At 38.4% G+C, this 12,664-nt stretch overlaps 1 protein-coding gene across 1 annotated transcript in view; it reads left to right on the forward strand.

Annotated features, from left to right (window-relative positions):
* The window catches only part of PPP1R13B (protein phosphatase 1, regulatory subunit 13B), a 40,472-nt gene extending 28,771 nt beyond the window's left edge, over positions 1-11,701 (forward strand). The window contains exons 9-16 of the mRNA XM_010008148.1: positions 4,064-4,233; positions 5,075-5,576; positions 6,123-6,889; positions 8,141-8,278; positions 8,358-8,491; positions 9,234-9,400; positions 10,255-10,454; positions 11,337-11,701. Coding sequence (XP_010006450.1) covers positions 4,064-4,233; positions 5,075-5,576; positions 6,123-6,889; positions 8,141-8,278; positions 8,358-8,491; positions 9,234-9,400; positions 10,255-10,454; positions 11,337-11,378 — 2,120 coding nt within the window. The 3' untranslated portion in view covers positions 11,379-11,701. The remainder of the gene's footprint in view (positions 1-4,063; positions 4,234-5,074; positions 5,577-6,122; positions 6,890-8,140; positions 8,279-8,357; positions 8,492-9,233; positions 9,401-10,254; positions 10,455-11,336) is intronic.
* Positions 11,702-12,664: the final 963 nt, after the last annotated feature.

Here is a 12,664-nt window from a genome sequence, read left to right on the forward strand (position 1 = left end):
AGTTCACTCTCTAGGAAAGATTGACAGAAATATCTCCCCAAAAAAACCCCAAGTTCAGGAAGTGAAGCTATCTAAACAGAGCTTAAAAAACCTCAAATGTTTTGTATTGAAATTAGTGATTTACCAGTACCTTTAGTTTAATTCAAAGGCTGTACAAAGCCCAACAGTGTGGTTTTATGGAAAGGTTTTAAGAATATGGAATGAATTAATTGGGATGAAGTGACAGATTTGCAATAGTTTCATTTTCAGATGTGTGGATTCCTCTTCCACGTATGGGAAAGGACAGCTCATGACTTTTAAGTTCACTAAGCAGAAATCACAATTTTGTAAATAATCAGCCTCAGAAGATACACATACCCACTTCTAGACATAACTTCAGGAGGTTACAAGATACCTGAATTATAATTTTCTGATTTTATAAAAGTAATTATTTTACCTTAGGACTGACTTTGTGTCTATTATGTGACTGTACTTGAATAAAGTCCTATAAGATAAATTTGTGAGGAGAAACCTATGGTCACAGAAAGAAAAGAAATTGTGTGGGTTTTATTTTTTTTCTACTGTCGTGCTTTTATTTCTCATTATCTGAGTGTTCCTGTTCTAATTTCTCCATTGTCATTGTTATAATTTTTCCACCACTTTTTTTCTTTCTTTTTCTGTGTAACTGGATCTGCCTTGGTGTGTCCGGTAGAGACAGACTGTGGGTGTGTGAAAAAATCTCCAGACACCTGGAAGGTTTCTGATTTAGACATTATAGTGGATCCTATTCTGTCACCTCCCACTTCTCTTCAGTCTGCTGTTCACAATGTCATCCGCCTGGCACCTACTGTCTTTGACACCCAACACTGTGAGTCTGCAGAAGATCTCTGGCTAGCTAAGAACTCAGTTTTTAATATGGTCATCTGAGCTCTTGCATACAGATGCATATTAAACAGCATCTTCAGAGCTTGTGTTGTGATCTGGCATGCAGAAGATGCTGTTGAAATGTAAAATTGTTGAAAAGTTGCTTTTCATCTTCAAAAGAAACAGATTTGCAGCAAATTCATCCCTGAAGTCCTGGAGTAGTGTACCTGGGATGAGTTTTCTTCAATGAAGAAACTTGACATTTTCTAACTGTTATGAGAAAATTCATTGTAATCTCCAAAGCATGTTTTAGTATATCTCAGATAGGTATGTTATCTACAAGTTTAGCTTGAGTAACTTTGTGGGAAACTTTGAGTATCCATGTTGCCGTGGTCCTACAGTTGGGATGAAAGCTCGCTGTGTCCAAGTTAATAGCAAGAGTCTTGCTGACTTCCATTCAACAAAAATGTTATGTGTGGTTTGTGCTTCAGTTGCTATAGTAACCTGGATCCAGACCTAGAAAAATTTTAAACTATAATCAGAGAAAGTGCCCAAAACCTTTTGTGTCTGCATGTTCTTGTCTTATTTATGTAAACACAAAATGGACTGATGTGAGTCGAAATCCCCAGAGTGTTAGTTAGTCTTGCAGGCAGCAGACAAGGAGGCACATTTGGAGGAAAGTGCAACCAATTGGCTGAAATGGCCACGGGGTGGCTGGGAGCAGGAGCTAGTGAGGGCTTGTTGCAAGGGCGTTGCCATCAGATGGGCAAGAGAGCCTGGGACCTCAGATAGCAGAAGGCAGAGGCTGTTTGGCTGCTTCCTCGTAGCACCTATTGTGCAGGTTCTGGCACCACGTGCTGCAGCTGCAGATTGCAACAACAGCTTAGGTAAGGGCATGAGATTCAGCTGGAGTAGGGGGAGTACGTGAGAGGTGCACTCATAAAAAATGCATGATTGTTGGCAGGTCTGCCAGATTGTAAAAGGAAAGACATGAAGGTGGGGACAGTTAGATTCTGATGTTTATGTAGGTAGAATGAAACAGAGAAGTTAGAGAGGGGAGAAAGGGTTTGAATTTCCTTCCAGTCTTTACCTTAGAATCTGGGAAAAAACGTGCTAATATGTGGAATTCAAAGGATTACAAAAAGTTCTTGTATAACTGTATTTCTAATAGAAGAGTGTGGGCTTGTATTTGCAGGTAAGATAATTGAATTCTTCAGGATTTTGCTATTGTTTCTGTAAGTGCTTTCTTAATAGCTAAACTTATGGCAAAGATGCTTTCATGTTTAGCATGACTCAGTTATAACACCTTTTACTGATCTTCAAAACAAAATATTTACTGAACCATAACCTTACAGGAGTTATGGAACATATTGTATTTTATACAGCAAACATTAATTCACTGCATACTTGGGAAATTTGCCATTAGTGTTTAGAAAGTCATCTCTTTTTGTCTTGCTCGTGATAACCAGATGATTAAAAACAAAAAGAAAAACCCAGCAGTTGCCAGTACTAAAGCTGGACTTCGTTAGTTTACTTCTTGGCAGTTTGCAAGTGTGAAAAGTAATTTCTGGACAATGTACTACACTGTTAGTGTAAAAATATTCAAGTATTAACCCTGTTTAAATGACCAACCACAAAAATATTCGTGCTACAAAGTAATTATCTCTCAGAATTCAAACACAGTTGATCTGAATTTGAAAGGCTAATACAATATCGTGTGGGTGTTATTAAGGAATGGTCTGCACATACAATTGAAAAATAGTTAGTATGGTGGTGTACACTTCTTATTTTTTGCTTACATAAAAGTGATTTTTTTTAACAAGCCTACAGATAGGTTTATGAGCTAAAGGAGTGAATTTGCACTCACATAGTGAAAAGAGGAGATCACTGTCAACAAATCCTCAGGTTGTCCTTTCCATGGAGGGGAAGAAAAGGGGTGGATACTCAATAAAGATGAGGCTTATGGATAGAAAGTAGAGTGGTGATGCTAAATTCACTGTTATTAGAATGTTTTTATTCAGCTTATTCTTAGACTGTCTGCTATACTAGACAGAGGATGGCAAAGAATTCTAGAAATAGTCTGGCTGATTCCGTTTTCTAGAAGCTTAAAACTGAAATGAAATGGGAAACTTTGCCATTAAATACCCCATTTTCATTTGATGTTTTCTTTCTGTGGGGTCCAGAAATCTTAGTAAATCTCCACACACACAAATCCAACTCCAGTGGTTGCTGTCCTCCAATAAAGTTACTTTTGTGCTGTGTGTCATCTTTACTGGTCCTAAGTGCTGCACTAAAGGCAGTAGGGAAGAAGAAATTATCTCTGGTCTCCTTAGAGTAAGAGAAGCCTCAAGTTTAATCTTTTAAAGGTAAATCAAAGCCTTAGGATCTAACCAGGGATCTGTTTAGTTACTGTAAAACAGATCTAATTATCAGGCTATTAAAACTTTCATGCTTACTTAAAGAGCAGGAAATAGTCTCATACAGTTCATAAAGTAACATATCAATGCATCAGGACTTCATTAAGGATTTGTTGCCTCAGTTTATGTGCAGCCATGCATGATTTTTGCATATGATAAAGATAAAAGTTCTTGACTTGTATCTTGACACTGTGAGTTGAAGTTGTTAGTTGACATTCTAAATTTCTTTAATGTTGAATCTCTGAGGCAATTTTAATCAGGTAACTGTGTTGAGGAAAAACAAAAGGTAAGTGAACTGCCAAGCAAAAGAACGTATGCTTTTGTTCCACCCCACTGTGGAAATGAGCTTTTACATCCTGTTATGAGTGAATTAACCTAGTAACCATAGTTTATATTTGGAGTAAGTCCACTCAGATCTTACGTAGCCTTAACATTTAGCAGAACTTGATAATATCTCTGCATAGTACCAAAAGAAACATGTTGATGAAGTGTTTCTGTAAGGATTTTGTGTTCTGAACTTGTTTGCCTTTTGAATAGTAGAATATGCAACACAGAGCAGAATTTTAACCGACTTTTTTCCTATAGAAAATTTCAATACAGTTTGAATGTCAAAGTGTAATGAACAACATATTTTATGCAGTGACTGGGCTTTCAGTATGATTTCTGAATCAAACATAGTGATTTATATCATTTCTGAAATAAAATTGATCCTGTTGTAATCTAAGCTGTTCCATTTTGTATGCTGTTGTGCTTGTTTACAGTGGTGGTATGGATTTTCTTAATTAATTTTTTCTGTTTTCAAGCTAATGATGGAAATTGGCCAATACTTAAACAGAGCTCAACCCCTGTGGTAAAAACCCCTCAGATCTCCAATACAGACTGGAAAGAATCAAGCATGGATACTGCTTTAAAACAAGGAACTATATCCAGCCAGCCTTTGCCAACTTCAGTATTAGGAAGTAGTGATAAGCTGGTGGGTTTCATTTGTGATATATTTATAGAACTGTCTTGTTGAAATTATGAACTTTTAGCTTCTGTAGCTGTCACTTCAGTTACATTTGGTTTTCCTGCCAATTATTATTTTTAAAGTAATAAAGAAAGTTACTTTTGTATTCTTTCTCTTCCTTTCTGTTCTTATCACATTACCATTTATTATTCTTTTTCAATGTCAGTAGTTTGTATCCCTTCCTGTTCTTTTACATAACTGATCTCCCCTTTTCTCTCTCTTTGCTTATCCTGAACATCTCTCCCACCTTCCTATTTTTCTAATTCAAATCTTTACTATTTTTCCTTGGTGTAGATTATTACTTTTTGAATGCACTCTTTCTCACAAAGTAAGTCATTAAATCCATCCTTGAGTGAGTGCACTGGTGGTGTCTGTCTGCTCTGTTGTTCTGGTAGTACTTTGAATTCTTTTAAGACTGTATCTTTAAAGAATAAGGACCTTGTCTCTAAAGGGTTTTGGTAAACTCTGTTATCACACTGTGCATTATCAAATACATTATAAATAGATACTGAGAACAAGTTATTCAGGCTTTGATAGTATGCAGATACTTCTGGATTGATATTAATGTATTGTAGCTGAAGATGCCTTTCAACAGTGGCCTCTGTGTCAGGCATGGTGAAGTCTTGTGATAAATTCAAGTGGAATTTATTCATTCTAGTGAATTCTTTCCTATCTAGTGGATAAGGATCACTGTTTACATTTGACTATCATACAAGATTATTAGTATGTTTCCCTTAATTAGGAATGTTTTTGCTCACAAGTATTTTATTTAATTACATTATGTTTACTCATTATTGTTTTTACACAGGGTCTTGACCTGGGGAAGGTGCCGCCAACAATTCCTGGTGTAAGCAAGCAGTTGACTCAAAACTATGGGACCTATCCAAGCCCAGTTCCCTTAGGAACAGGTTCTACAAATTCTCTGGAAAGAAGGAAGGATGGCAGTCTGCCCAGACCTGGCACCAGTATAACAAATCGGCAAAGACCTGTTCCGCTTCCGCCGCCCAGCAACGTCCATCAGCCCAGCTCTTCACAACAGATTCAGCAGAGAATTTCTGTACCTCCCAGCCCCACGTATCAACCTTCCGGTCCCCCCTTGTTTCCAGGAGGAGATGGCAGGCCAGAACTCCCTTTAACTGTGGCAATCAGACCTTTTCTAGCTGATAAAGGATCAAGACCTCAGTCTCCCAGAAAAGGGCCACAAACAGTGAACTCCAGTTCCATCTACTCAATGTATCTTCAGCAAGCAACACCACCAAAGAATTATCAACAAGCTGTGTACAATACTTTAAATAAGTCAGTAAAAGCAGGTAGAATATATTTTGTTTTATTTTTTCCCTTGAAATAGACCATTAAGATCTGTGTACTGGGCTTAGTTTACTTTCCATATCACTTTGAAAAACCAGTCTAAATTTTCTGTATGCAGTGTGGCAGAAAAAAGATCCCATATATTTTTTGTGGTGATAAATAAATATATATTCGATTACCTTTTATTTAAAACAAGATGCAATTAGAGCAATGCAGTCTGGATACTCTACCAATACTTTCAGAAATAAGTTGAAAAAAACAGTGTCCAGAGAGGAGAGGTTTTTCACCTCATACCGTTATCTCATGAAAGAGAAAAAAACATTCCAGGTATTAGTTGTAGCTTTTAATTTTAAGAAGCATCACCATCAGCAACATGTGAGTATTTATTTCTGTTTTGATAGGTTCCAATACAATAATTAATTTTTCTTTCTGTGTTAGTGTCAAAGAAGTAGCAAGAGCTTATTTGCATGAACACAAGTTATTTGCAGGTGGTTTATTACATAGTTTGAGAACAGTTCCTCACTGCTTTCCGTCTTTCTTTTCTTCAGTTTATGGAAAACCTGTGTTACAATCTGGTTCAACTTCTCCCTCACCCTTGCCATTCCTTCATGGTTCTTTGCCTGCCCAGCCTTCCTCGCAGCCACAATCTCAGCCTCAGACTGAGGTGTCTGAAAAAGATCAAGAGCTTGAAAATGCTCCACCACCCAGTGAAAACAGCAACGTGGAAAACATCCCTCGTCCTCTCAGTCCTACTAAGCTCACACCTATTGTGCATTCACCCCTACGGTATCAAAGCGATGCTGACCTTGAAGCTCTGAGAAGAAAATTGGCCAATGCTCCTAGGCCACTGAAGAAGCGTAGTTCTATCACTGAACCAGAAGGCCCAAGTGGACCCAATATACAAAAGTTACTGTATCAGCGCTTTAATACTCTTGCTGGAGGAATAGAAAGTGCTCCTTTTTATCAGCCAAGCAATCCACAGGACTTCATAGGCATCTTAGCTGATGTCGATAATGGTAACGCTAGTACCAATGGCAATATTGAAGAACCTATTTCTGTGCAACCTACAGTTCCTCTTCCTGATGAGCCACCCCCTTCATCAGATGCCAATGATAATGAATTACCTTCTCCTGCTACTGAGGAATTGATAAGCACTGAAACCACAAATCAAACATCTGAGACAACCGAAGATAACAACAACAATCCTGCTGTAGTTCCTTCTACTGAACAGTCACCCAGCCCCACACCTGAAGTCAGTTCTCCAGTAGAAGATGAAGCTCCTTTGCCACCTGCTCTTCCTCCTCCACTTCCTGCAGTAAGTTACAAGCAAAAAGACAGTTTTGTGAACTATAGAATTTGGTGTGTTCAAGCATAACTGGAAGATGGTAGCACTGTGCTGAATGGTATGTTTGCACTTCGAGTTTCAGGACACCAAAAGAAAAGAAAACCAGGGGAGCTCCAAGGAGAACTCTGATGGATTAGTTTGTTAGTGTAGCTGTTTATAATACAGAAAATATGCATACAGGCAACAGAAGGCTGTGTATGTACTTCAGATTGTAGATCTTTTTTTGAGAGATAGTCTTACTGTAGAACTAATTCTGGAATCTGAGACTCCATTAAAAAAGTTTGTTTCACTTCCCCAGGTCTACAAAAGATAATTGTATGAAACTAAGGGCAAGCTATGTCAGTGGAAAAAATAGGAGCACAAATGAAAATAGATCTTATAGTGCAAGAGACTAAGAGCATTCTATAAAAGCTGTAATTAAGAGTAGATTTTTTTATTTTTTTTTTCTTCTGGAAACTGACACAGACATGTGTGTGAGATTCAGAATATTCTCAAAACACATTTTTAATGTGTTTCAGATCTTGAGAATGCTTCTTCTAATACTAGCTGGAACATCAGATAAAATAGCTTCATGTTCTGTACTTTTCTTTCCCACTGGAACTGGTTGCCCAGAGATGCTCTGGATGCTCCATCCCTGGCAGTGTTCGTGGGCAGGTTGGATGGGGCTTGGAGCAACCTGGTCTAGTGGGAAGTGTCCCTGTCTATGCAGGGGGGTTGGAACTACAGTGATCCTTGAGGTCCCTTCCAACCCTAACAATTCTATGATTCTATGACAACAGAACCCTTAACTTGTCAGTACTGACCTACAGAAGATACTTCTGCCAATGCATGGCAAAGATTCCTCCAAGCAGAGACTGATACTTGGGCTTAATTTTGTCGTCCTTTCTAGTTTAAGCAAAAGTTCCGACAGTGTCTTCAGACAATCAACCAGAAACACATTCAGCTTTTACTAATATAATTAAGATAGTGATACTTTGTTCCTTGTACTCACTAGCTTTAGTTAGAAGTTTCTAAATTACATTGGTACACTTCTTCATTTTTTAACTAAGACATGGTAAGATATCAAGCCTCTTGTTTAGGGACTTCATCATAGAAATGTTTGCATAGTTCTAATTACCACTTTAGTTGGACGGGATTCTTAATCTAGCAAAGAAGTAACTGAGTAATTTATAATACTCATGCAACCTGAATTGATGCCTTACAACCTTCATCTCTACTCAGACAAAACGTACCAACTTGAAGAAACCTAACTCAGAAAGAACAGGCCATGGTTTGCGAGTGAAGTTCAATCCCTTGGCCCTCCTCCTAGATGCTTCTTTGGAGGGAGAGTTTGATCTTGTACAACGAATCATCTATGAGGTGAGCTTCTAAACAAAGGCAATCTCTTCAAATATTTAGGGGTGGGGGAAAAACACTGAACTTTTTAATGTTTTCATAGGTTGATGATCCCAGTAAACCAAATGATGAGGGAATTACGCCTTTGCATAATGCAGTGTGTGCTGGACATCACCACATTGTCAAGTTCCTGCTTGATTTTGGTGTGAATGTAAATGCAGCAGATAGTGATGGGTGGTAAGTGTCATGATTACTTAATCTCGTTATTACAGAACTTAACATCTGGGGAGAAACACCATTTTGATGCACATTCAAAATATAGTCGAGACCTGTTTTGGGAACAATTTCCTTCTTTTTTACCCCTTACAAATGAGCACTTTCTAATCTCTGGGTGCTAATGAACTCCAGTGCAAGGTTACCCTGTGTTCAGCTCATGTGCAGGCACACTTAAATCATGAAGGATACCACATTTTAGTTTACTTAGTGGTATAATTGCATTTCTTGTTCAAATGCCAAAATAATTAAACTGTAAATAACAAATGACGTAAGTTAATTTGTTCCAGTTTCATCTTCATATAACCCACCACACATTTTGGTGTTCTTAAAGAATCTGCTTTACAGGTAGATGTGGCACTTCTAAAGCATTTGGAGGGCATGTAAAATCTTGCTGTGCTGATCTGTTTTACCCTCCCTTTGTTTTTAACCTTCAAATTTCCTGATATGGAAAAATACCCTCTTATACCCAGCAGTTTGTAAGCTATGAAAACCAGCATTTTTCCTACCATCTATTTTATAATGTTTGGCTTTACTGGACTCAGGTAAATCCTGGAATCCATTCCAGCTGTTTGACGTGTTTTGGACAATCCATACATATAATACTATAAAGAACAGTTTCCTTTAAAAACAGACAGGCTAAACTCTATATTGCAAGACAAAATAGTGTTTTTTTTTTCATGCCTACATTTTTGCTTTATTTCAGGACACCCTTGCATTGTGCTGCTTCTTGCAATAGTGTTCATCTGTGTAAACTACTTGTTGAATCCGGGGCAGCTATTTTTGCTTCAACTATAAGTGATATAGAAACTGCTGCAGACAAGTGTGAGGAGATGGAAGAAGGTTATATTCAGTGTTCCCAGTTCTTGTATGGTGAGCTATGACACTCCTTTACAAACTTTTTTAGCTTTTCTAGAATTCATCCCTTTGATCCTCATGAAACATCTGCTTAGGCCCAACTTCACAATGCAGCCCAACACAAGTTCTTCCAAAATACTAAGAACAGAATTCTCTTTTCATTATTATGTTGCTCACAGTCCTTCTGTTCTCCAAGTTACTTCACAGGCTCCTTCTCATATTACAGATTTTTAAAGTTTTACTTGGCTTAATTTCAAGAAAATGCTTCCACAGGGAGGTTTTGACAGTAACAGTGAATCGTCAAGTATCTTCACAGAGATACTGCAACTCCCAGATGCACGAGTTTCTAGCAGATCACATGAAGAAACATGTACTTGATGAATAATTAACTTAGAGAATGTGGTTTCCAAGATCTGTTTTGCAAGAAAAGTACCTTGATGGAGCAGACATTTTTAATTTGCATCTGAGGATATGATTCATTAAAGCTCTATGTACCTGACACTGTGCAGACTTTCAAAAGCTTCAAGTGTTGCTGTAGAAACCAGGCCTGTGAGGAAAATACAGCAGTTCTATAAAGATGCTTGACTTGAACAATTTATACTCATTTGAATAAAAGATTGTAAAGCTTCTGTTGCAGACATAACAGAAGAGAAAAACCTCGTGCTCTTAATTGGTTTAAAATGTTCCCTAAACTTTGTTTATATCAGTCAGTTAAATTTCTGAAAGCATCTCATTATGGAAGGGCTGAAAATTGTTTCTGGAATGTTATTAGTAAGAGACTAATATTTAGGCCACAGCGTCCACACTAAAAGTCTCAGAGGGGAAAATAGGATGGTTTACCATCTAGCATGTTCCCTGGTTGCTCACAGGAGTGCAGGAGAAGCTGGGAGTGATGAACAAGGGTGTGGTGTACGCGCTGTGGGATTATGAAGCCCAGAACAACGACGAGCTGTCCTTCCACGAGGGCGACGCCATCACCATCCTGAGGCGCAAGGACGACAATGAGACCGAGTGGTGGTGGGCCCGCCTCAATGAGAAAGAAGGCTACGTGCCTAAAAACCTTCTTGGGGTAAGGTCTTTTTGAAGTTACCTTCTCCCTTCTGTTTTTTACTTCCTCCTGAAGTAGGAAGGCAAGATGGATCTTTGGCCAGAATCCCCTCTGTGCGTCATCTGGATGCACTGCTAGGGAGTTCTGCAAAGCAGATTATCTGTATTCTCTCTGGCCTGTGTCATTGTAAAGAAAAAGAAGAGGCTTTGGGTAGGACATTAGTGCTGGCTTTTACTTGGCAAAATAGTATATTTAATTTAATTTATGCTTTAATCTTTTATTAAAGATTTTTTGCCCTTGGCTAGAAAGTAGGCCCTCTCTGTGAAGTGTGTTGGCTGTATGGGGCAGCTCAGAGGGTTCCCCCAGGAAGTTCTCTAGGAAAGTTTTTAATACCTGGCAGAAGATAAGCAGTGTCTATATAGTACAAATAGGACAGAGCCATGAAGATGTGCACTCCTCTACTGCTCTCACTCGAATGGAAGACTGCTGTCCTGAGAAATCAGGAATTTAAGGCTTCTAGAGAGATACAGAGGACAAAAATGCACTAAGAAAACCTTAGAGAGCAGGAAATGAGCTCTCTCTAGGGCTTGATGGGCAATTCTTGTACTTACACAAAAGCATCCTTTGATCTAGTCTGACATCTTGTGTTAAATGAACCAAGTACATTTCAGAGCAGCAATTTTGCAGCTGCTGCCAGGAATGTGTCAGTCTTGGCCTCTTGATGCTTCTGGTTTAATTTTTTTACCTAAGAACATGCTGTACCTGACAAATCCTTACACCCACCCCCCAATTCTTCATCACCCAGTTCTTATCAACAAGTACCCCTTAGTTATAATTGAATTGATTTTTATTTAACTTGCTCTCAACCATGCACAGCCTAATCTTTTGATTCTGTTTTCACAGTTATATCCACGAATAAAACCTAGGCAGCGGACCCTGGCTTGAGTTCAGTTCTGCAGCAGTGCAGTACCGTGCTGGTAACTGGAATCCTACAACATACACTGGAGCCATCATTTCTGAGCATTTCATACAGAGAAATAAAACTGACATTTAGTTTTAATGGTGCTTTCTCTTGTTAAATGGACAGCATCTGGGATTTTCTGCAGTTTGTAAATGAGAATTTTTATGTGACCCACCACTGATGAGGAGAGTTGATCTCCACTAGCTCCAGTGATGCACCAGCTCTTGTCTCAAGCGGTGTTTTCAGTTGAAGTTCCATGGTAGGAGCTTTCTTGTGTTCAATGTTCAGAGGTGTCACTTGCAGAGTGCAGATCCACTGTCCAGTTTGCTCCCACCCCACAGTAACTGTCCCATGTCAGGATTTTGGGTATTTAGTTTGATACCAGTGAATGTTGAGTTCTCATTACTCATCAACTCTTTGGTTTCTAGGACACAAGAACTTCACCTGTTAACATGCACCAAAGCTTTATGAAGGCTAGGATTTAAAGGGGTAACATGCTCTACACTTAAATCCTAGTCTAGACAACCCCAACAAAAGCTTTACATAGTCTAGCTTCTAGTATTATTTGCATTTAGAATCAAGCTAGAGAACTAACAAAAAAACAACAGTGTTTTTACACTTCTCAAAACCCCTACATGATAATTCACTTGGTGTTTTATTTTCTTATTCAGCCCACAGCACCAGTATTACCTCTACTAATGTAAAGGTTCCCCTACTAACCACCTGAGCTCGTCCCTCCTGGACAAAACAGTCAGTACTGAACTTGCAGCAGCTTAAGGGATTTGTATGTCTGCATGGATGAAAGTGCAATAGTTGAGAAGGGTAAGAGTCTGGTGAAGGGTACACTGTGTAATCTGAAGTTTGCCTGAGTCAGTCTAGAAGAAAACATGAAGGACTGGATAGAAGTAGAAAGAGGGTTGTGTAGATGCTGAGTCAAGGAGAAGAAAGAAACAAGGTCTAGAGAAGGATTTAAGAAAGGCAATAGCTTATTTGAGGACAGTTTCTGTGGTTCTTGGCAACCTACATCTGTTGCCAAGGCAAGTTATGCAATAACCTATTCCACTAGATTGTAGTTTCAAGAAAAAGGAAAAAAAAAAAAGCACTTCACTGGAATTTTAATTGTACATGATTTTATATAGCAAAAGTATATTTTGAATTTCCCATTATAAGTTTTAGCCATATTTCTTGTAATTTTCTCCCATTTAACAGTATGCAATTTGATTAATTCTTCATGTACAAGTTCTGTGTATAATTTATATATCCATTTCTG

This window comes from Chaetura pelagica, unplaced genomic scaffold (genome assembly GCF_000747805.2).
Source record: "Chaetura pelagica isolate M959 unplaced genomic scaffold, ChaPel_1.0 scaffold242, whole genome shotgun sequence".
Taxonomy (NCBI): Eukaryota; Metazoa; Chordata; class Aves; order Apodiformes; family Apodidae; genus Chaetura; species Chaetura pelagica.